Source organism: Corvus moneduloides, chromosome 5 (genome assembly GCF_009650955.1).
Source record: "Corvus moneduloides isolate bCorMon1 chromosome 5, bCorMon1.pri, whole genome shotgun sequence".
NCBI classification, from domain to species: domain Eukaryota; kingdom Metazoa; phylum Chordata; class Aves; order Passeriformes; family Corvidae; genus Corvus; species Corvus moneduloides.
This window is the reverse complement of record NC_045480.1, coordinates 38,851,586-38,877,709: the sequence shown is the minus strand read 5'-3', so window position 1 is coordinate 38,877,709 and position 26,124 is coordinate 38,851,586. Positions and strand designations below refer to the sequence as shown.

General features: G+C 35.8%; 1 protein-coding gene across 5 annotated transcripts in view; it reads left to right on the top strand.

The window, feature by feature from the left end:
• The window catches only part of PALLD (palladin, cytoskeletal associated protein), a 194,085-nt gene that overhangs the window by 79,815 nt on the left and 88,146 nt on the right, over positions 1–26,124 (top strand). For 4 of the 5 annotated variants that reach the window (XM_032108123.1, XM_032108125.1, XM_032108124.1 and 1 more), the window contains 2 exons: positions 3,624–3,743; positions 4,512–4,824. In XM_032108123.1, coding sequence (XP_031964014.1) covers positions 3,624–3,743; positions 4,512–4,824 — 433 coding nt within the window. The remainder of the gene's footprint in view (positions 1–3,623; positions 3,744–4,511; positions 4,825–26,124) is intronic. The other variant, XM_032108126.1, reaches the window with a different exon arrangement.

Here is a 26,124-nt window from a genome sequence, read left to right as displayed (position 1 = left end):
ATATTCAAACTGGCCAGCTGATAGGTTCTATCAGTTCCCAGAGGAAACTGTCAGCACCACTTAGCGAGGACATCCCTTCCGGGACTATGCTTGCTAACCTATGACTAAAAACTTTACTGTTCATTTCTTGAGTGACATAAACCCTATTAAATAGGCCAGAACTGCTGTCTGACTGGGCAAAGGTATATGCAATAGTGATTATCAGAAACAGGCAATTTTTTCATTATGTTATTGCAAGCTAAGGCATCTACAGGTCTGCTATACTACCATTTATTATGCTATTCTGCATATTCTTCTCTATTTTCACTGGTCTCTCTTCTCTTTATATAAAAGATGCACAGATACCTAGATGAGAAGTAACCTGATGGGCCTATTGCTTTAAGTTAAACTGGAGTTAAACACTTGGGGAAGGGCCCCAACAAACACTTGTGGAACATGAGGGAGAGTAAGACACAAGTTGTCTGCAAGCTGGCAGAGTTCTGTTTTGTTGGATTTTTACCAGGAAACCACCACTGTGACTTCCCACTGTCTCCGTGTATCAAAAAACTTACGGCTTTGAACCTACATCTATGGAAATTGCTCTGTTCATTGCATCAGAATGAACAACTGCTAGCAAAGGACTGTACTTATTTCCCCAGCTGTGTGCATTACAGTGGAGGAAGCTAATGGCCACATTCAGAGATGAGGTTGCAGATATAAGAACTACTCTAATGTAATGCAGAGAAACATTCTGAAGTAAACACATTGCCAGTGATAAAATTTGTTAAAATGCAACAGTTTTCTCTCTTACCAAAGTTTATTCTTCCTAATGGACTCATGAACCATAAAGGGAAAGAATTACTCTGTAAAATGTAATCTTTCTTTCTAAATAACTGACAAAACAATCAAGTACTTGCATGCCTAAGCATTTTACATGTTTCAGTGAACAAAATGCTTTTGTATTCATTTAGTCAAGTGTTAAATATGTTTTAAGGCCCTGAGAACAGCATTTCAGAGTTGCTTTCTGGAACACATTCCTGTGATGAAGTTATTTGTCAGCTGATGATCGCCAGGAAGTAGAACAGACATTATTTCCCTCAAATCTTCAGATTCTGCTTAGCACAGTAACAGAAAGTAAAATAATTACGTAAGTCAGGATGTAAAGTTAGAAAAATACTCAGAACACTGAGTATATCCAGAGTGTGTTATGGAAATCTTGAAAGAACCTTTCTTTTGCCAAATTAGTATTTCATTTCTATGCTTTCCACAGTAGTAAGCCTTTTAGCAAGGACCTGGAGGTGAGTGATTCTTGGCTTAGAGAAGGAAAATTGATAAAGAAGATGGCAGTGTGTTGTTCACACATGCTTTTTGCCCATGCTGCCTTTTGATTTGTTCTTAGGACTTTTATGTTTTCAGTTTAACCTGTTTTCTTATGATTGATCACAAATGTGTTGCAGTTTGTTCATCTGGCTGAAATGACTAAATTTTAATCTCTGATTATTTCCATCATTAATTTACTTTGAAAATTTTTTACAAAGATTGCTGCAATCTAGCATATATAATTTTAAAACATACCTCCTCAGTAAACAAAGCACATCATCGTAGAATCCATTAGAATTCTCTTGTCACTGAAGAGTGAAGATCAGCTCTTCTCACATGATCATTTTACACACTTAAAAAGCTGGAAGAATGTTACGCATTAATTAGCTCTGCTGTTTGGAAAATAGGACTTCTGCTGGTTGCTGTGTTTTATAGCACCTTTGCCCTCATTCAGACAGCAGTTCTCAGCCTCGTGGAGTGATCTTCTTCTGCAGTCCTGAAATGCCCAGCTTTCAGCATTCTGCTGTTAAATGAACAGGAAACTAGAATGCTGTGTGTATAATATTACATCCCCAGGGTCAGTTCAGTCCAGGAGTACGCACGTGTGGTTAACAATACAGCTTCAATTGCTTATAACACACCAAGACTCTAAAAAAAGCTGATCTCAGTAGTTCAAAAACTAGCTTGTGTTACCCATTACTTTCCTGATAAGACCTTTCATGAGTCATTAATCTTCATCTGTGTTAGATAAGATCCAACGTGCTACAGTATTACCAGACATGACTCTTGCAGCTACACAGAACAACTGGTGTGCGTTGCCAAAGAAAAGGCATGTTCTGCTGTCTGAAAACCAGCTCTGAGCCAAGTATTTAGTCAGTCATTCATTTTTAGCCCATTTCCAGTACAGGAAGTTTTTGGATACATTGTCATTTATAATTGGAAAATTTTCATAACTTTTTTGTTAACTGTCTAAATGAGACAGTGGTCTGTCATTCCACAGGGAAAAAAAAACCCAAACCAATCACTGTTCAAAGATGTTTTCCTTATTTGAACTATAAGAAGTGAAGTTGACCTTACTGAACCTCTTCTACAGAGTAATTTTCGTAAGGAAGTTATTAGATTCTAAAGTATTTTTCCTCATTTTACAGTATGCATTTATTAGCTGATTTTGTGATGATGGGATTGTGTGTAAGTGTCCAAATTGCAAAATGCATTTTTCTTTTTTTATTAATTGAACTGAATGTTATAAAACGTCCCCGCTTTGGTTTTGAACTAAAAAATCAGCATAAACAAAAGAAACTCTGTATTAATTAAGTAGACACATGATGCAGCATTGTCCAGGTATAAAAATATATCGGTATGTTGTGTAAATAGTAGGATTATTTAAATTATCTGTACTGTGACATCTTTAAAAAAACAGAGTACCATTACAAGTAGAGATAAAATAAAGTAAGTTCTTTGAAGAAACTGGAACAAATACGCCTGAACAGTTAAGGGTGCCCATTATAAATTGATAGAATTAATTAGAAAAAATTAATGTAAGACCCAACCTAATATCCTTCACACAAGTTTTCTGACAGAAGCCCTGGTATAATCAAAGCATATACCATGGCTTATCAAAGTAGAATGAACAAATTTAAAACAGCTACAAAATATGTTTGTCACAGCATTCTGAAGAATTTTTGGGGGTTCTGTTTTTTATTATATTTTTAATGTATCCATTCTCACTGCTGTACAGACAGAGACAGAAATTATTTTCCCAAACTCTCCATAAGGGGAATAATTATGCATCTGGAGTTTTAAATACTAGTTAGTATATATGGAAGAGCTAATTGGAAGTGGTGATAAAATGTTTTCTAGTTTTACTGGGAATGGGATTTGATTTGAATGTTGCATTAAATACAGAAAAAAATCCAGAGAAAGAAAGAATTGTGTGACATTTGTACTGATGGTGTTATTTAGAGACACAAAAAGAGCTTGCAAAGATTAATTGTTTCTGGAAACCATTACATTCATTCGTATTAATTAGTACTATTCCTGCATTAAAAAAAATATATTGAGTGTGTAAAATGACTGCACAGACTTGTAAGTGCAAAATTACTGTTCAAGCCAGTTTTGAAACCTTAGCTTGATGAATTTACTTCTTTCAGACACAAAGTGATTTTCCTTAAAGCCATTTATGCTGGAAGCTCTTCTGCAGTTCTCCTAGTATTTCTTTGTAAAAGTGCACTTCCTGGTGCTTCCTTTTAACATACAGTGCAAAAAACACTACATGGTACTTTAAATATGTTTATGATGCACTTTATTCTTCTGTTTATTTGCAGAAGAGATATGTACACTTGTAATAGCAGAAACTTTTCCTGAAGATTCAGGAATTTTCACCTGCACAGCAACAAATGAACATGGTTCAGTAACAAGCAGTGCACAACTAACTGTCTGCTCAGGTATGTGACAAAGAGAACGAGGAGTTTTGAATCATAAATCTTACATAATTAATTTACCTGTGAAATTGTCAGTCTGCTTTCTTTGTGGCAAATGGCTGCTGTAAGACATTATCAACCTGAGTGCATTCATATAAAGCAAACTGAATGTTTCTTTAGGTTCATTTCCTGGTTTAATATTTTTATTAATGTGAAATACATTTTTAAAGTTCTGCCACAAGCCTGGCATATTTTTAAGCATTAGGGTTCAAGACTAGATGGCAGCAGAGGCAAAATTAAAGAGATGAAACTATGCTACTAATGGTGGCCTTTTGTGAAATAGAACACTGTGACATGGTATGTTTAGTTTTGTGATATGTTTCCATATATATTGTTGTGGGATGCACTAACCCAGCTGCCATTGGAAACTTGCCATGTATACATGCATACTTCAGCATTTTTAAATTATTTGCTCCTAAATGATCCTGAAACCCCAGGAAGTAGTGTTTTAGCTGTTGTCCATACTTGCCAATCTCCATTAGTGCCTTGATTCCTGAAATAGATAGAGAGAGATCAATAAAGTTTCTAGTTGTGCCTTTTGCATGGGGCAAACTAAGAAAATTAATAGCCATCCATGTATCTAATTCAGCATAAAGTATCGGTAGGAGGACTAGAGAAATATCTTCACAAAACCAAAGATATTTCACCTTTAAAAAACTGAAATACACCTTGTATTTACCACATACTTTGTCTATGACTTGTTGAAGAGACATTGTTTTTGATTTCTTTTAGCCAACTTGGAATGCTCTAGTGATGATTTCCATCATTTCTCACCACTTCCTCCAGTTGAAATTAGCTCTCTTGAGCTTCCTCCTAAGAAACATACAGATACCCACCAAGCAAACAACACTGAGTTGAGACCTGGTGTGACAGACCTTCAACAACAGCTCAATTCGCCTGAGGAAAAAGCAAATGGCATTCATCCTCTTCATGGAGTGAATGGAATGATTAACAGCAAGCCAAATGGTGATAAATCCATCCCACCTCCGGCTGTCTTGCTTTCACCCACAAAGGAGCCACCACCTGTGCTTGCCAAACCAAAGCTGTGAGTATTTTTGTTTGGGTTTTTTTGTTTCCTATAAACTTGGTATTTGTTGACAGCGAATTTTTGCCTGAAGTGATTTAGCATTAGACAAATGGACAATCACTGTGCCTGTCCCTTGAACAGTCTTCCTGCTGCTGTGATTTATGTGCCGAAGAGCTGAATACAAGAGACACTCGTATTCTTTACATAGTGCTACGTCAAAGGGAAGTACATTCTATATACCAATGTCTTTAGAGAGTTTTAAGATAAAATCACAAACAGAGAAGTAGTGTAGTGGCTGTTGCTCTGTGCCTTTTTTACCCTAGTCCTCCTACCTAAAGATCATAGTGGCCTGAGATTTTTGGATGCAATTTCTGTTTTAACACTGGTTAGGCCTTTTTATTCTGCATGTACTTGGGTTTGTGTAGTCTTGGATATTCAGGTGTGTAACATTTTTATTATTTCTTATGTTTATGTATTACACATATCTCGTTCTGCTTTCAGCCAGATTACAATAGCTCTCTTATAGCTAGAAATCTGGGAGAGCAAAGCTGTAGGAAAGGAGAGAGAAATGAGTGGTAAAAAAGTTACAGTACCATTTTTACTTTTTGTTAATGGTGATAACTTATGCATAAGCAATCTTATGCTCCCTGTTAACTTGTTTGATTTTAACATTGTGCAGACTCCTCTTTTCCATCTCCCCCAAGAATTTTTGGAGTGTGATGAACTAAAATGCTACTTTATTTCATTTGCATCAATAGTCGGAAGGAATTGTAAATTATAAAAATGTGTTTAAGAAGCAGCATGAAACATGGTCTTCAAACTCAGCAAGGTCATTTGCTTTATTCCATGTTTTCACAGGAAACTTGCAAAGTATAAAAATGCTGTTATGCTAGCAGTCATGTTGAATTTAAACACACAAAAACACATTTGAGGCAGCAAGCCAACATTATTCCCTTTCTACTCTCACCACTTTTTCCTTCTGTTGCTCTTTGTCATTCTAAGCAGTCCCTGGAAACTGTAGAAGGGAAGGAGGAGTGGAAGAACTAGAAAGACAGAGAAGTGAAATAGCAGTATATATGGTGGTGGTTGCATGTATGGGAGGCAGGTTGCTGAGAATGGCAACTTGCAGATGTTATGTGATAAGGAGTAAGCCAGGTGGTCATGTACCCAGCATATCTGTTACAAGACCCATTCATGAAGAAAGGAGATAGTGGCTCCAGCAGAGAGAAATTTCACCCCCAAGCTTTCTTTCCCAGAAGCGTGGTTGCCTGAGATAAGGGAAAAAATGTGGTGTAAAAGACTTCTCATTGTATAATGTTCACTGCTATGTGTGCAAAATTTGTTTTGTTTTTAAACATAGAGTCAACATAAAATACAATAATGTGAGAGGGGTGCTATTGCGAAAGTCCCTTCACTTGCTGATGTCCAAATTGATGACCTTGGAATCCCTGGTGTAATTACACTTGAGTGCTATATTTTGCCATTAACAACACTTGAAGCACAAGAGACTGATCCTGATTGCAGTCAAGAGACATGTTTTGCTTGGCCAAAGGCAGTGTAAGTCTGTGCTGCTGTCAGAAATTGAAATCTTGCCTTCTCCTCAGCCAAGTATTTTGCTCCCAAGCACAGTGATAGCATAAGGAAGGGAAAGAGTGCCAACAAGAGGAGAAAAATAAATGTCTGACTGCAGAGACTTGAAATCAGCTTTCAGCATTTGGAAAACTGCATCTCTAGTAAAAGTGAACAAAATAATGACATTAAAATTAGCTGAGTAGTAAAGTAGTTCTCTCAACCATGAGAATGATTTCTCTTGAAAAGAACTCATCTGTGGAATTGCATCTGTCCGTAGAGTATTAGATGATAGAATCAGCATATACTAGCAGTGAATAAGAGCAAGCACTCTTATTATAACCTTTTTCAAAAGTTATTTAAACTTCTAAATTGTTAACTATGGAGAGCACTTTAAGCTTCTGAAAATCATTAATAAGTTTATTTCTCAGGAAGACTGACTTTGATTTTAGATTTCCTAAAGGATCTTTTGTTTTCAGGTTTATCTTAAATTATAAATTACTTAACAGGTTTATTTGTGAACTCTCTGAAAACAGTTTCTTCAGCCAACACTGAAAGTAATTGCAAAGAGTTTGGGAATGATAAGATGGTTTTGGCTTTGTGTTTTTTTATTATTATTTTTAATTTAACAAGAAAGAGAGACTGAGTACCTTCTTGAAGTATGAAATACATTTACATCTTAGCAATGCAGCTGTAACCAACACCTATAAATAATGATATAATATAAATAATGATTTATCACAATTCAATCTAATGCAAGAGCAGACATGCTACAGTGAATTACTGTAGTTGTTTTCAGGCTTGAAAAGTGTTTTTAAAGTCCTAGAAAACATTCAGGTTGTGGTTACAGACACTTTAATAATCCTTAAGGCATCATTAGTTGTTGCCTCCGTCTGGTGCTAAGAATATTTTAAGAAGTTTAATATTATGATATAAAAAAAATTCTGGGAAAAATATATATAGAATTAATTGGGGAAGTAGTCAATACCAGATATTTTTCTAAAGTGAAATCTCGAAGACAGTAAGTGCTAAATATGGTTAAAAGGCACAATATTTCGTGATGTCTTGTTTGCAACATGAGTTTCTGTAGAGTGGAAGGACCACTGAACTGAGACAAAAAAAACCCCTGATTTTTGTGATTATGGTCTCTGCTGCTGTGATCTATTTGAGGATGTTGAGCTATTACTGTGCCTTGGACTTTTCTGGTCAATACTGGTGTAGTGCACAGATGAGGTTTCAGAAGATCCCCAGCAATGTATGTTATCTTAAGATATTTTGCATCTCTCAAAATTAGGCAAATGGTGTTGATATTAATTTCAGTGTGAAGTCTATGTATGAAGGTTCTGCCTTAAACCCCTGATAATCCTCAGTGTGAATGTCTGCAAAAAAGACACAACACTGTCCTGTAGAACTGTGTAGAACATGTCCATGGTTTCAAATGAAGAACTTCCATTCAGGTGGCTTAGTATTACTATTATTTTTCCATGTGTCTGCTAAAAAAGTAACAGAAAGAAAGATGGTGTTCATATGGTTACTGGATGTACTTGTGTGACGTTTGTTGGCTTTGTAACAAGCCATCATTTTAAAGTTCATAGACTCAGAGTAACTACAATGTGGTGCCAGAGCTTCCTGACCAGAGAGCTTCTCTGCAGATGTCTTATGTTTAGCCTCTTTGTGTTGGAGTGTTATCCAAGTTTGTCATATGCAGTGACCACAAAGAGTATAAGCTTAAAGGAAGTTATTGTCTTCCAGGCTTCTCCCTTGGAGATGCAGAGATCAACTGTAGGTAGTTCTTCTCTCTATAGTTAATTCATTAAAATAAACTCAAGCCAGTAGGAAGTGCCATGTTTGACAGCTTTAAAATTAGCACAGCAATACCTACCCCTGTAGAATGATCAACATTTTATTCATTGCATTAAGTATTCTGCATAGGCATGTACCACACATGCTGTGAAGATGAATTGTCGGAATTCCTGAATTCCATCTCACCCAGTTCTCTTTGACAATATTTTTTTTGCAATGAAAATAAAAGATGTGTTAATTTTGTAAAAAGAATGTCTATTAAAAGTGAAAACCAGTGAGATATAATTTCTTGCCTTTTATGAAGCTTTGATATTCAGTATTTCCTTCTACACACATGGCTATATTTTTTCCTGTTTTTCCTGGAAATTTGGGGGCTTTTTAATCATGTATTCAAAAGTCTTTGTTTTTATAACAATATGAAGAAGAAATCGACCATGAACATAATTAAAGGGATATCAAGCAGTGTATATGTACCATCAGTAAGGAAAAGGTGAGATTATAATTAAAATTATTCCTAAAGATAAGGAGCTAATTTGGTTGAGGTAAATCATGGTCACTCCTGTGTGAGATGATCTTCAACTAAAAACACTTCTGTTCATTCTGGTTGAGAAATGTACTGTTTCTTGAGCTGAATCATTTGTTGCTTCAGTCTCCATTCCTTAGCAGATGAGTTTTCTTTCATGGTTTCTTGTGTGTTCTAATTAATGCCTCAGATGTTTTTGCCAAGGTGCTAGTTCAGTCATTTCTGGAATGTGTCTTATGCCCCTTATTGAAATGTTTATTTTACTATTTTTCACTCACTTGTCACTGAAATTTTTCTTACCTTGATCTTTCTCCTAGCATTTTGCTTAATATCCAGTTCACTTCTAAGTTCTTCTGTCCCAACAGGCCTTGTGTTTTAAAGATACTGCAAGAAATTACTTCCATAATAATTGTATTTGATATCTGCAAGCAGTAAGAAACTGCTTAGAATATATTGAGAAGAGCTGGATAGAAAAAGAATATGTGAGAATAGGCAACAACAGTTCAATGATTCATGTAACTTTACGTTCAGGACCAAAGGTCCAGCCATATCCATTTCTTTTGTTTCATCTGCTGTGCTCTTTCAGGGTTGATAAGGACCTTTGGATCTTTATCTTGCTGTTAAAGTCTCCCTCAATAAAACCTTGATCTACACATATTTTCTACTGTAGTAGAAACAACTAATGCTAACTAAATTTGCTAAAATGTAAAGCAGGATAACTGCCCACAAAGTTAATCCCTTGATAAAATTACAAGTCCAGAACATTTTCTGCATCTGTTTTCACAATTAATATATGGATGGTTCATTTATAATGCTTTTTTTCTCTCATTTTATATCAATACTTTTTTAAACAAGATAGGAGTTAAAACAAGGAAAAGTTTTGTGAAACATTTCCATTTCAGTGATCAACAGGCACTTGTACTAGGGTTTATAATTTACTAATAACAAATAAAATATTAAAATAGAGGAGGCTTTATGGAAGAATATACTAAGAAATGGGATTTTCCCTCATTTTCTCAGACTCGTTTCTGACGCAAAAAGTTGCAAATCCTGAAAAGGAATAAAAAGTGTTATAATGCCTCCTGCAATAAAAGTGTTATAATTACCCGTGGACTGAATGCAGTAGATACAGTAAGTTTAAAACAAGATATTAGTTGTCTTCCTTAGTGATCTTGGATCACTGTGAAAATCTCTGAGACCACTGGAAGACAGAAGAAATAGGAAGTGTTATGAAATATAGGTTGAAAGTCACATTTCATTGCATATTTCAGACCAAACAATAGCATGATCCAAAAGCAGTGGCAGTTATTGCTGAGAAGTTTCCTCTTTAGTGGTGTCTTTGCTAACATAGTGTCAAAGGGTAATCACAAGTGAACTTTAAGCCTTTTAAAATTTGCAGCAATAGAAGTCTGGATCTCTTTGTAACAATAGATGTGAAAAACAAGAGAGGTCAAAGGTGATACATTTATTTTTTAGGTTTTTTCTCCTTTTGGCACTGATGTTTTCTGACCTAAGTGTACATCCTGCCTACATAAAAGCTAATCAGTATTTTAACTGGAAAAGTCAAATATCCTTGAAACAGTCATGAAATACGTGTACTGTGTGCGCCACCATCATGATATGCACACGGGACTTTGGTGTTTTTTCAGATTTTTATTTTAACACTGAAAGTAATCCAGTTTATAGGATGAGTAGGGACATGAGGGAAAATTAATAAAATCATAGAATGGTTTCAGTTGGAAGGACCTTTAAGGCTTATCTAGTTCCAAAACCCCTGCAATGGGCAGGGACACCTTCAACTATACCAGGCTGTTCAAAGCTCCATCCAGCCTGGCCCTGAATGGTTCAAGGGATCGTGCATGCAACAGCTTTTCTGGGCAACCTTTTCCAGTGCCTCACCACCCTCACTGTAAAGAATTTCTTTCTAATATCTAAACTTACCCTCTTTCAGTTTAAAGCCATTACTCCTTATCCTATCACTGTATGTCCTATCTGCTCCAGCTTTTCTGGTGGCCTCCTTGAGGTACTGGAAGGGCTGCTCTGAGGTCTCCCCAGAGCCTTTTCTTCTCCAGGCTGAACAACCCTGGCTCTCTCAGCCTGTCTTCATAGGAGAGGTGCTCCATCCCTCTGAGCATCTTTGTGGCCTTCTCTGGACTTCAAACAGGTCCACGTCTTTCTTATGTTGGGGACTCCAGAGCTGGATGCAGCACTGCAGGTGGGGGTTCACAAGAGTGGAGTAGCAGGGGAAGAATAAACTTCCTCAAGCTGTTGTCATGCTTCTTTTGGTGCTGCCTAGGATATGGTTGGTCTTCTGGGCTACAAGTACACAAGATCAGCCACTTGCTTGAGCCTGTGCATTTTAAGTTTTTAGTTAAACACATGCTTTAAACTTGTAAAAATCATTAGTGCCTTCAAGAGTGTTCTCCTGCTGTTTTCTGCCTGCGTGTTGCTTTATAGCTCTGTTGCCTCTCTCATACCTTTGTTACCAACTGTCACTGCCAGTTCTTCAAGGTACCAAGAGTGGGCTTTTTTCTAAGAAAAGGATAGCAAAGGTTGGGGATGGGGGGTGGATTGTGTGTTTAAGGCAATTTGTTTTTTTCTGTAACCAAGTAGAACACTATGCCAACAGTTTATGATGCACCTTTGAACCAGAAAATATAGCAGGAAATGTTGTACTATCCATCTGCAAACAGCTTATGGGTAGTTTTCTGGTAATCATGAACTAAGAGCATTGAAATGAAACATTCTGATTTTTTAAACATTTCTGTTGATTTCTCTTTTTTTTGTTTCTTTCCTTCTTGCCTAAATAACTGGGTGGATTTAATACTTGGAAATTATTGAGCAAAGGAAATCCAAATGGTCCATTCTTCTAAAATGCAGCATTTTCTGAGAGGTTCTCAGTGTGATTTTGGATAGGGAGTTCCTGCAGAAATATTCAAGGATTCTCTTGGTATCACGGGACAGAGTTCTCAAACAAACTGATTAAATGGTAATCCTTGCAGCTTAATCATCATATGTACTTCATATTTACATGGCTTTGAATATGGCATGCAACCACATTTCCCTTGGTATTCTTTCATCCCTGACCACATAAATATCCAATCTACACATAATTTTGATATTGTAAATATATCATCCTATGCTGGTTATGAGGAGGAAGGTAGGTGAGAAGGGATATAGTTTTTATTTTGAACCACCTTTGTTCACTCTGTCTTGATACAACTAAATCCATTTTCCAGGACTGCTCACATCAATTGTAGAAGGTAGAAGATGAAGCTGAAAAACTGAAACAGATGGTGTTCATAATTTTGTGTTTGGTTTGCAGGAAAGAGGAAAACTAAATTTTAAAGTCTCAATAGTATATACCTGTCTTTTTTGCCTTCTCAGTGACTTTCTAGAGAAAGGTCCCATCTGATTCAGGCTAAGAGTTTTTAAATAATACAACAGAAGATTGCACTGTCACTTCCTTTGGCACCCCGGTCTGTTGAGAAATTAAAAAAAAAAACTTCTGCATAAAGCAATTAGTATTCTAATCCGAAATGAGAGACTGGAAATCCTTACTTAACTGAGATATGACATGGAAATAGATTAGTGTTGAAAAATACAATATTTATTTTAGCAAATCTGCTTGTCCCTTTTGTACAGGTTTTGACAGTACTTCTTATCATGTTCTTTGCTGAATAAAAAATTAGTCAACAAATTGAAATAAAAGATCAACCAATATCAGTTTATGAGACAGAGAGAGGTACTGGACAAAGCTTGTTCTGCAAATCCTCATTTTTTTTGGAAAATGTGTTTGGTAGAGTCTGAAGAGATAAATATAAAGTTCCTTTTGATAATATGAACCTCAGAGTATTATGGACACTACAGTTCTCTATGATAGACAAGCATAATTACGTGAATGGTAGTTGGGTTAAACAGTTACTATGTTTGAATGGGATTTCATAGCTACATGACTGGCTTGAAATCTGCAACAATATGAGGACTGATTAGTAATTGTTTTATTATTCTTTCCTTCAAGAAATAAAAAAGATAATTTGAGGATGTATTTAACAAGGATAACTTCTGAATAGTTAATTTACTGCATGCTTTTTAATATCTAGCCAAAAAAAGTAGCTAAAATATCTAAGTACAAGCTAAACTTGTTTAACAGAAGTTCAGGTGCTGGCTACCCTCAAACTCACAGTGCCTACTCTTTAATAAAATTGTTCTTGGAACCTACGTTATCGTAGAACCCACCTGCAATTAGTCCTACCCATCTACCTGCAGTTGGTCAATGCCCATGCTTTAAAAAATGCTCTGGAGGAGTATGAACTCATACTTGAGTAAGGAGTCTTGCTGGACAGGGACAGCTCATGAAGTTTAATCATAAACTCAGTTATATAGGTACTTTATTTCATTATTCTTCTGTTCCCGCCTGACATATGCCAGATTATTTTTCTTTTATTAAAGCAATGCAACTGTCTGGTGGCTTCCATGCTTCTTTCAATTGTTATTATACTACTGTTTCTTGTATGTCGTTTCAAGTTTTCATCCTTGTTCTCAGGTATATCTGCCATTATCTGTTGCAATTACTTATATTAACTGTCTTCAAATTTTCTTCCCCATATTAAGAAATGTTTTCTGGTGACAAAAACAAGAAGTTGGAACTCAGTGGCATTTGCTTTTGTCTGGTTGAGTGTGCATGCTATGAAACTTAGCTACAGAATTTCCATATGCTATTTTTTTTCATAAACAGAATCAATAGAGGCAACTAAACATATCAGAGAAGACCTAAGAACTGAGCAAGTGCTTCAGGTCCTGCTCTGTCAGCCTTATTCTTGTCCTAAGGAGCCTTATTGCTCTCTCAGAGGTTTTCTGAGGGTAAGAACAGAAAAAAGCTTATCCAGTGGAGGGAGCTGTGTTCCTTGAGTAGATGTCTGTCAAGGAAACAAAATTGATACTTTCTAGAACACTGACAGAGCCAAGTAAGAGACGGGCTGAACACTTTCAGAGGCCTTGTTTATATCCTAGAAGGAATACCAGATTGGAAGCACAGGTCTAGAATTTGGCTGCAGAGGAGAAGTTTGGTATTTGGTTTGAAATTAGTGGTAGAAAAGGCCCCAAAGCTAAAGGCCAGGATAGCTGTATTTACACACAATAGTTCCACCACTAATATAGAAAATGTCTCCAGGGGATGGTGAAGGGGTGGCCTTAGTATCAAGTAGAACAGTTATTTACTAGAAATATAATCACTCTCTTATCTTTTGGGAGACTTGATAATATATACTATATATCTAGTGTCTGTCTAAAAAAAAACTACTCATGAAAACCTAACTTAGTTGATATCTGGAATGTTCTAGAATTCCTGCCTGTTACCTTGTTTCAGGCCTTTAGGTATCCTTGCCAAACTCTGCAGTGTATTTAGTAAGAAAAATAATTAGCATATATGAAGCTAATGGAATTGGACACCTAGTAAACGCTGAGAATTGTGCTTCCAGGGTGAGATCTTGGCAACCCTCTTATAACCTCTCAAAGGAACTGCATTTTTGTTTCTTTTGACTAATTGTTATTGCTCATCACAGACTTATTAAAGCAGATCTTTGTGATGTTTGGTAATATGCACTGTATAAAATATCCTTAGTTTTCAAGAATGTGAAGCATCAACTCAGTACAAGTGGAATTCTGTGTATTTATCTGTATTACCCAGGATGTGACACACTACACATAAAATTACACTGGCAAAGTATTAGTTTCTTGCATGTTCTTTGAAATTTTTTTCCCTTATTTCTGGATTCTGGAATTCATCTGTATTTTATAGACTTATCCTTGAAAACATTTTTCATGTCCTCCTACATGTATTTGAAAGACACAGTTGCCAATTTTCATTTTTCCCTCCTTCTCCCTTTCCTTCTCCCTCCCCCTAACAGTTTTGACCACTGTAGTGTTTCTACTTGTGTCTTCTTTCTGTTCCTGTAAACTTTTTAAGAAACATATGTAGACAGTGTTTTTTCATGTTTTACTGAAGTGCAAGAGTTTGTCAATCAAGATTTTTCTTGCCACCCCCCTGTCTCACCTTCTCACCTCTCTGTGGTAAATCCTGTAAGTAATAGATGTGGCATTGTTCAGTTCAATTATTTTACAATACCTGAGGTTTTTTTTTTTTAATTGCCGTTAGATAACTAAGTGGTACGTGAATTTAATTAAATGATGCGTTTTGGACAAGGTGAGTTTTCTGTAAAAAACTGGCAGCTGCAATTGTATGTCAGAAAATAATTTCAAGTAAATTTATTGGGGGTTTTAACTAACTGTCAGGATTCCTCAGAAGTCTGATGATTGTCTATAATTTTACAACCTAGGAAATAAAATGAAATGCAATAAGGAAAATAAAAGAAGTCAGATGAGAAAAACATGTTTGCAAACGGAAAGTACAATTAAAATAACCTTTGATTTGTTGACTTTTAATCCCCAGTTCTCTCTGAGACGGTGTCTGTATTTTTGTCTGTTTTATAGAGCTGATAAATATGAGTCCATGATAAGCTGATTTGACATCCAGAGAATGATGGTGGTAGCTGAAAAATCTATTTAGGAAAATGGATAGAATGACATTAAAGTCTATTTAACATTTTCTGTTACATGTGTTTTACTGCTGTATGACAGAATTTTCCAAATCCATAAAATAATAGAAGGATCGAAACTATATTTAGAAAAAACAGAAACATTTTAGACTGAGTGAAAAAGCTTAATCAGTTAAAATTGTTTGGTGATGTTCACAATGATTGAAAGTCTTACCATTTTCAGTGTTACGGTACTGAAAATTTACAAATATTTTCTATTTTCTCGCTGTTATTCATTTCATTGAAGTCAATTTATTACAAGAGGTAGTAGCTTACTCAAATCCTGTTGCAGTTGTCGATATATTTCTGCAGTGAAAAATGGAAATGGGAGATACTAATAACAATTCAGAGGAAAAATTTCTCTTCCTTGGATTTGAAAAGTGCAATTAAAGGAAAGACTTTGCTAAAATTTCTCTTTTCCAAAAGCTTTTGTTAAAATAATTGTAATAGAAAAAACAAAGTTAAAGTAACTAGAGCTTGAAGTAGCTTTTCCCTCATTTCCTTTCCCTCACTTGCTGTTGCTCGTGCATTCTCTCATTCTCACCCCTCTCTCTCTCTCTCTCCCCCTCTCTCTTCTTTCATTCTGATGGAAAGTCTTCACAATTAAAAGTCTTCACAATTCAGACAGATGAACTACTGTTAGCATAAACTTCACCAATTCAGGATAAACTGTTTAGCATTTATTGCACTATCATGTCTTTTTGAGGCCTCAGAGGGTTCTTAGTAGAGTCAGAGGAAAAACTCATATTTTCCATTTCAAATACAATACTGTGAGAGTTACTGTAGAAATTCCTTTTCTGTGAGTTTTGTTGAGTTGTTGCACTCATTTCCCTTCTTGGAGGAATTAAATACTTGAATGGTCCTGACAGATGTGTAAAATGCAGCTCAAATTGCTTAAGTTTTCAGTGGATGAGAGAGGCAGGGTACAAGCCTAAATTTTTAATGTGAAAATTGTGATTAAAGAGGATTCATTAAAGACACTATGGAAAATGATTCTAGAGAACCGGTAAGTTCTTCTTTGTAATATTAAATGTTTTTAGTGGTCTGCTTTAATAGTACTGACATTACAAGGCCCTGTATTCAGTTTTCTAGAAATGACTGTGTTAACAGTATGTGCTTAGAGTTTGAATAATTAAGTAATTTTCTTACCTATTTGAGTGAAAAATCCATTATGTTTCTCTGTTAATCTCACCTATAGTGTTCTTCCAATGCACAGTCTGATCTTTTGTTCTGATGTTCTCAGTTTGTGCAAATGCTTGTAATTTCCTTATGTCTTAATAATACATGTTTAATATATGCCTGTGAAATCGTTGATGTGTTGACTATCTGAAAAAAAATCTGTACGTGCAGCTGTGGAATTGTTTATAATCTGTTACAGCTTCCTAATATAAAAAAAATCATATAGCACCTACAAACTCTACTGCCTTCTTGGAACTGACATACAGTGATTAAGATTTTGGTAAAAGCAGAACTCCCTCTCCACTGCATGCAGAAATGGATTGATCTCAGTGTACACGCACAAAAGTATACCTGCAGTTCCTATTTCATCAATTACTAGGCAAGATAAACTATTGATAAACTAGCTGTTATACCCAAGAGCCTGCCATGCAAATTATAAGCTAATGATAATTTGTGAATGTGGCAGATGTGAGTTTAACGTGCCAGACCTTGGTTTTAGTTTCAAGTATATCTAAATAAAGTAGAAAAATATTAGAAACATAACTGAACCTGCAAGTGCTTTGTGGGATAATGTTTTACATTTCTCACTGATTGTAGAAGAATACATTATTATTATATACTTTTCTGCTTATTCTGTTGGTGTTAGAGACTGATATAGAACCTGGAAGTAAATGCTCTTCTGTAGTGTTGTATGTGTGCAGTATACATGCCAAACATTAACAGGTACTGATCTTATGGCAGTTTATCTAAGTTTATCTCCTGGACTTTCATGAAGTACCTTGCCAGTAAATGCATTGTGCAAATCCTTTGGCATTTTTTCACCTTTCCAATCTGTACCTATTTCCTTTTCAATTTCCACCTGTAACTGATTTCTTAAACTAAGGATTTATTTGTTTTTTATTTGTGCTGGCAAGTACAGTGCAATTTTCTTATTTTTTTTCATTTGGAAGAGAATGAGGTAAGTAAGCTTAACTAAGCTTAAAGCCGGTAGAGTCCTAATGAGAGCCTGCATTCAGAGTACTTGAATGCCACCTCTTGCTAGTTCAGCTTCTGTATTAGGAATTGTGTAAGCAATTCTTTTATCTCTGCAGAATCTTTTCAGGTTTCAAGAACAGCAATAGGTATGCAATTTTGTGGTTCAGTAGCAGTGTATTCTCCCTGACAGGTGAATAAATTGAAGCATCAACAGCACATTCCAAAAGGTAAAGCATAATGGAATGGATTGCTGCTGTTGTAGTTTAGGGGAAGTTTGATGTCTGCTAGATAGCACCCTTCCTTTGAGAAAATGACCTGTTAATACTCACAGAGAGAAAGCTCAAGCGTCCCAATTGACAACAGCTTTATTGCAGCAGTTTGCTTCTCATTTTACCTAAAGGATGGAGGCATCTTTGTTTTCCAGCTTTCAGAATTCACTAGTAACATTTTCTGTTGTGGCACTTTTGAAAAAAATGCTTTTTATTTTATAATTAAATATTCAAAATATATAAAATGGGAGACATCACTGTAAATGTCTGATTTTATTTTCTGACAGCTAATTGCTCCAACATGCATATTAATTACATCTTTAAAATTCATACATTTTCATAACTGTTCACAGGATAAAATTGTCATTGGAGATTATACGGAAGTGAGAAGTCCTCTCAGGTGCTTCGTTTTGTCTTTTTTTTTTTTTTATTAATATCTGTAGTATTTTAAATACTTAGGGAAATAGTTGTCATATTGGCTTAGATGTTATTCAGTTGCTGAAATTGCTTAGAATTTTGAGTTTTGGATACACTTCAACTTTTGTTTACTTTTATAATGCTCACTGGGAATTAACTCTTCCTCCCTAAAGTAATGTAAGATAAGCAGTGTTTACTGTCAGAAACAGAAATTCACACTCATTCCATTTGGTCCCCTTACTAATAATGTTTACTTACCTCTCAACACAGTCTAAAATGTACTTTAGTGATATTTCCAGACTTTATCTAGTAAATTCTTGTCTGAGCAAAGTTGCCAAGTCAGCCCCTGAAGGCAGAGCTGTGTGCCTTCAGCTTCCACTAAAACACATAACATGATGCTGGTTATCAGCAAACACCCTAGAAATATGTGTAAAATACTCAGTGTGCATAATCATCCTTTCAGCATCCATAGCCACTGGGATTATGTGATGAGCCTTCTCCTTGCTTTAATAAAGTCACAGAAGAATTTCATGGCATGCCACAACAGAGGACTGTATGTCCTGCATACAGAACCCCTGACTCAAAACAAAATATTCGGGGTGGTAGGGCAGAAAAAAACTTTATGAATGTCCAGAATTACAAACAGCCAACCTGACATTTGCTGTAGTATAGGTAAATATTATGTTCTTTTTTTTTCCCTTCTTTGTGTTTGTGTAAATGAGAGACACAGAATTGTTAACTTAAAGTCAGCATGGTACAGATGTGAGGGTCCCTGAGGCAGGACTCTGCAATTCTGACGTTGATGGGTGTACTTTTGCTCTGTCCAGTTTATTTTTCCTATGTGGATCCCTGTCCCTTGCAGTAGAAAGACAAGAGGCACAAGAGAATTTGAGTTTTTCTGTCACTACCTCATAGGCTTCATAAAAATTACTGTAGTTGCAGTAATGTTTTTTTTATTGCAGAAGGTTACAGATAAGAGTTTTTGAATTTTATGTTCCCCAAACATGCTTTATAATTTTATTACATCATGAAGTGCTAAATGCTATTCTCACCATATTCTGAGATTGAGGAAAATTGGAGAGAAAATAAACCCTCTCTTCTTGGTAAGTGTTGAAACAGATAAAACGGGTTATTAGAGATGCTGCTGAATTATCATCACTTACTTAAGTCATTCCATGGTATTCTCATGGCTAAGGTGATTATTTCAATTCTAATGATTCTGTGTTTTGGTAAGGAAAAAAACTGTAAAACAATGAATAGTCCAGACTCTACTTTCACTCAGAATATTGCATGTCCATCTCCCATGGCATTTATAAACAGGCAATTTTTTGTTCAAATTTCCATGTTTACCATCACATTGTTGTAGGCAGTGTCTGTCAGTGGATTCCATTTTTTATCAGAAATCTCTTATAGTGGGGCTATTAACACCTCATTTAAGACTCTCTGCTTCTCTCTGTGGAGAGAAGGCTGTTGTGAAGAAACGTAGGACCATTATAGGACAATTGTTTTATCCTTGATACACATGAATTTCTAACAAGTTATCAGCATACAAATGACAGGATGATTTCATGAGAAAAAAAGTAAAATGTGAATTTCAGGAAAGCATTTCAGTTTAACCTGAGTCAGGGATAGAAGTTACCCAAAACAGGGTAATCCTCTGTGCTGATTGGTAAAGAGGTATTTTAAACATACCTCCCAATTCTCTGTAAGTATTAAAAAGAAGACATTGGAGGAGTCTCTAAAATAGCCTTGCTGTGTGTTGTTCTAGTGCCAGAATGAGAAGTGAGTTATTACTAGAAAGTTACTGACACAAAGTTGTGAAAGACAGAATTCAGTCATCTTCGTTTAGGGGATCTAACTGCTTTCCATAAATTTGTCAAACTGAAACTCAGAATGTTTGAAATTTTGGATTTAAGCTTTTGAATATGAGCACGGGAACTTAGAGAAAATACAGACACATAGGTGTTTTGCTTGGTAACTAACTGAACAGTCTGCAAGACATGCTATGGGACATAAAGTATGGTTCATCAAAAGTAGCCAAAGGACAAAGAAGAGAGGTTTGATTTGGTTTTGGTTTTAGAGTAAACTAAATGTACAAGTGGATGAGCCTCCAAGGCTTTGATGTAGCTGGCTTTTTACATGAGGTTTGTTTTGCCAGTTCTGACCAGGACAGAGCATGCATGTCAAATCCTTTTCTAAACAAGCCTCTCTGATTTCTTCCAGAGAACCAGCCTTACTAAAGGCAAGGTTAACCCTTATTTAAGAAAAATATGTTACATAAGTTGAGAGAAAGAAAGAGATTGTAGCTCACTGAAATGGTGCTTCTAACAATAGACATCTATTTAAGCCATTAAATAAATGATGGCATTGTTTCCAAAATGAGATAAGGACAATTCAGAGTAAGTAGCAAACTTTCAAGTCACTAGAACAAATGATAATTTCACAAAACATGCTTTAGTTTTTCTGAAAAAGTATTGAAAATAATCATTCAGCAATTAGTAAGATTTTACAGCTGAAGAAAAGCCACATTTTCTGGTAAAATGTGAGGTATGTAAATGTGTTCCTTTATATCTTTTGCTACAACCATACAATTAATAATGGTGTCAGTAACAGCATAAAAGTAAAAACTTAGAAAATATTTACCTCTCTGTAATAAATCTCAGTATAGTGTGTCTTTTATGACAAACAAAAATCAGGACAAAAAGAACAGCTTTGAAAGATTAAATCTAATTCTTCTATAAGGGTATGCACATGGTAAGAACTCCTGCTGAAGCCACATCTAAATCCCATTTTATACTCAAACAGTGAAAGAGCAAGCACTGGTTTGCCAAGCCTGATGAGGCAATATTTGGACTGAAACCTCTAGAGACAGTGCTATGGATTATGACACTCTGTAAAGCTTTCAGATAGAGGTTGATATGTAATAACAGGTAAGTATGGGTATGATTTTAGTGAAAACATTGTGACATCAATGACTGGGGATTTGGACAACATAAATGTAACTTATTAAAGGAAATATTAAGGATAGGAAATAGCTGTTTATACTCAATTTGTTGCATACCACTTGTATCTTTCATGTTACTTATCCTTGGAATGTTTCAGCAAAAACATTGGGAAACTATATCAACTTTTTGCCAACAGAAAATGCAGTACAGCGTTATTTAAGGACAGAGTAACATTTTTAGGAGTCCAGATTTCAGACAGTAAGTCTATCATCTTTGGATGTTGGTGGTTGGTTGTTGACCTTGTTGCAAATAAACACAAATTCTGTGAATTCTCTGTACCCATTTGCTCTTATTTGTATGGGAATCCATATACTTTTAAACATTGTAACCAGTTCTAGTTATTGCTTTATACCACCTAGTATGCTCCATAAATTAGAACCTATTTCTAGATATGGTCAACAGATTTCTCATAAGCTGTCAGAAAGCAGTTGATTGTCAGCCCAAGTATTTTACAGCTTTAATTTGTTGTTAGAAGGAAGGTTATTCACTTAAACTTCAGAAAAAGTGAATGAGAGAGCAATATTCTCTCTAAAATGAGAAAGTAGTATTATAAACATAAAACATAAATGCCCAAACAATTTTGAGAAGACAAAGGTATTTTTGTAAATCTTGTTTTAGTAATCAATGTCAAACTTTAAAAGTATCAAAACCATAAACTTTCAGACCTCCATTTTAATTTGCAATGACTTGACTCTGATTTTCTTTGACTTCACTGGAGTATCTACTTAATACCCTATGTGTATGGAGATTCTTGGAAAGAGATTTAAAAACCCAGTAATATTGTAGCTTATTTTAGTCAGAAATTCAGATGGATTTTGTTCTTGTTTGATACCAGTAAATTTTTTTTTTTTTGAAAGTTATAGACTTCTACAAAACCCTTTGAAATGAGGTATGTATATTAACATGGAAGTAAGGAGAATGGGTTTTTCAGATACTAATCATTTCATCTCTTCTGAACGGTTTGCAAACTGTTGTAAGTTTCTGTAAGTTCTAAGTTCCCAAAAGAGGCTTTAGTCTTGTGCTGCTTAGAGTAGCATCCAGCTATACTCCTTACCAGTCCTCAGAGCAATGATGTTACACACATCTTGTAGAATGTGGAAATAATAGGGTTATCAGATCCTTCCTTCTATGAACAAAAATTACCTAAATTGTAATTGATTAGGTCTGTGGTTATGATCTTGGGTAATAGTGTACGTGTGTGTGTATGTGTATGGGTTTCTATGATAATCCTTTTTAAATATTCCTTTACTTAAAAATATTTTCCACTCAAGAGGAAACCTCAATCTCACCAGTTTAGAAATTGTGTATGATAGCCATTGCACTAGCCATGAGGTCTGCTAAATGTGATTTCACTTCTGATTTTATGGTATTTACCTGGAAAATTTGACTTTTGCGGTCATCTTGGTTTGTTAAGGGTTTTTTGGCTGTTGCTCTTGTTTTTTTTCCTTTTTTGACAGTTGTGCTGAATATGCATCCCTCAAGCTAGTTCCATGTTTGTTGATGGCATAGATACAGCATATTGCTACTCCAAGAGTATTAGGATGTTGTGTGCTTCTAATTCTTCACAGATTCAAACTTACTAAGACTGGACCTTTCCCTCTTGGCTTTGATGGCCAAGAACTGTGTCTACAACTACCTTCTCTACATCACAGTCTTTCAGGAGCGAATCTGAAGAACCCACTATCTCTCCAATGGGCTAGACATGGTACCAATTTGCCTATATAGCTGATAGATCAGAAGACCTACTAAGCTAAGGCCCAGCCAGCCTTGTTCCATTAAACTATCAAAAATGGCTATATTTTTCCTCCTTTGCTCCAGTACAGGAAAACACTGTTTCCAGATTGAAAAACTTTCTGTTGCTAGATTAATTGCATGGGTTAGTTTCATCCTTTATACAGGAGGAAACTTGAGCATCACTCAGAAGCCTGACACTTTTTTTGACATTTTGCATGAGATTTTCACAATTCACTTGGTCAATTAAGCATTGTCATTTGTTTATCTTCAGTATGTCTTGAATATGAGCCTCACTAGTGAGGTTCTTTTCACATGGTCGTTTAGAGGTCGGTCTTCCCACAGAGATCAGACAATTGTTAGAAGTCAGGTTTTAGGTATCTTATCTAAGCTAGCTGGAGCTGGAGACAACTTCGTATCTAAGTCAACTTATATATGTAGATAAGCATTATTTATGACAAAATAAGGCTGCTTAACAAGCACAGAAAATGTAGAACTGTGATAGTGCCTTTACAATTTTTGCAGTGAACCTACCATCATATGTTGAGTTTCTTGGCAGTACATAGTTGCAAGGTTGTTTTTATATGTAGCTATTCTTAAATGAAACAAAAAATCTATAGATCTAAATGTGAACTACATTTGATACGCTCTTGTTTTGCCATAATGCCTGAAGATGTTTCAGGTAGAGTAAAGCTGACTCTTTAGAACTGGTTTGTTCAGCTCCGTGAGAGACAGCCTGCCAAAACAAGGCAGGTAGCCAAATCACTGCAAACATGCTCTGGGAAGGAGGAAAGACAGCACTTGTTTCTAGACTAATTAATTACACACTTTAGGTTACTGTTTTTTGTGGGTGGTTGTAATAACCAAATGACCCACAAATACTCCATGGAAACCTTAGAAAAATATTCTGTTTGAAGAATGTTTTTACTGTGCACTGTACAGCTTTGATCTTTCATAGAACTTTTAATGCTGAGAATCATTTCAGAGCAAGTCACGGTCGTAGCCTGTGAAGGAGGTGTTTTAAACTAGCTGTAGCAAACATAGTTTTCTTAAATGGATGGGAGTCTGAAACATTTCCAGTCTTCTGTACCTTATATTGCTTTTTCTTTCATAGTTGTTTTTTATGGATTCTCAATAATGGGTAATAGTAGTGATACACATTCCAGGAGGCCTCTTCTGCTTTGGCCTACTTTCAACATGCCAGTACAGAAAGATGTGAGAGGATTAGTTTAGGCTATAGTCTCATGTATGCACTTTCAACAAGCATAAGTCAAAGCTGTGGTCACCCTGTTCTGTCTTTCCGGCTGCCATGCTAGTTCTGTGGATCTTCTTTGCTTGGATCACACAAAGAATAGCCCAGGATGCCATCCCATGTGAAAAGCAGTAAACGTAGCAGATGCCTACATAAGTGCTTGTCCTGGCACTAGGGTGGAAGTAGTGGGCAGTGGGTCCTGAATGACAATGACACCTTTAAACATCTCAGTGTGAAGCTGTGACTTCAGAACTCCTGCCATTCCTGTAATGACGCTCTCCTGCTCAGTAATTCTACTGGAAGAAATGTTATTGTTGCTCTTGGGTTTTTATGTTTTGTTGTTTTTATTTTTTTGTTTCGTGACAGTGCAGTATATATGGGTTTTAATTTAACAATAAGGATTTCTGGCCCAGGATTTTTATCCATGAGTTCATCTGCTCCTTATGTTGTTGGTTTTTTGTTTCTCATTGAGGATTTACAGTCCCTTGAGGTTTGGTAACTGCAAAGATAAAGCTGTGGTAAGAAGTATCCTAGAAAATCAGACTCCGAAGAAACACCTGCAACTGATTTATACTCTGTTAGTGAGTTTCTCCCTAGGCTTCAGAAAAGTATGAGGGAATGCTTGCTCATTTGGAGAGTTGTCAAAACTTCCATAGGGACAGACCAGTGTAGAGCACTGTTCCTTTCTACCTATTTTGTTGTCCTTTTTCCTTTTCCTGCCCACCCCCGGTCCTGTCTCCCACCCCTCAATTCTTGTCTCTTCAAACACAGTAGTCTCTCCCCAAATTCCTTCAATTTTTCTGCTGTTTACTCAAGGCCAGACAAGCACCCTAACTGTGGAAATTACCAAATGCAGGTCCTCTTCAGGGTAAGCTTATCTTTCCTTGTGTTGTATTGTGATAGTGCTACTGGGAATCTTGCATCTTGTACTCTTGCTAACAGTTATTTTTTTCCAAATTTATGCAATGCAACTGTGAATTTTGCTTCATAGGTCAACTAGTAATTGATTTGAGAGAGAAGAATAATAAACTGTGTGTCTCTGAGGTGACAGAAATAAATCATAATCATTTATTAGAAATGTTGTTTATGTTACACGGCAGTCAAGCTGCACAAGCAATTGTATTAGCAGAGAGGTGGGAAACTGTAGCAATGATGCCTAGAGGGATGATGAAGTGACTAAATTAGAGGAGAAAACTCAAATTCCTGAAGTTACTGATGGAAAATGTTCCTGTTCCACTGAACATTTCCCTTCTTTGTCCCCAGCTACACGTTGGTCTCCATCAAATTGTGTCAAGACCAATTGTGTGTGTCTGAGACACTGAAACCTCTTTACAATGTGATGAAAACATTTATCTTCTATGAAAAAGATATATTCTATATTCTTCATATAGAATTATGATGATTTTAGAGCCACAGAGACACTTTGCAGAATTATGTAAGGCATCAGACTATAAAGCAAAAATTGCATCAAACAGTCCAAACTGAGGAAAATAGTTAAAGTAGTCAGAAAATACAGCAAATTTTATTTCCTGACAAGTAGATAATTTGTGGTTTATGGTTACAGTTCTTTTTCTACAAGTGGTGTTTGCAGTTGAGTGTTTATCTCAGAATTAGAGAAAAGTAAACTAGAACAAATAAATTAAGACACAGTCATGCCAGCTTCTTATCTAAAGCCTGGTTCATGTGCAAAAATGTTTGGAGCTTTTTTTAGTTAGCTGTCAAAATTCCATCACCAAAGGATTTTTTGCCTTTAATGTCAGACAGCAGTATGCAATATTTTGAGCTTTTGAGGCCAGTGTTGAAAATGGATCTGTGTCTGTGTTTTTCTGTTCATAGCTCTGCTTTTGGGAAAAAATAAAAGAAGGCAACAAATACTAAAAAAATTAAATGTACAATTGCATGTAGAGTTTATAGTAGCACTTAGTCTAAATATCCATAAAAATGGTTGTAGGGTATCTGTGTTTGGATATTTGTGGGTGGCTGCAGCATGGACCCATGT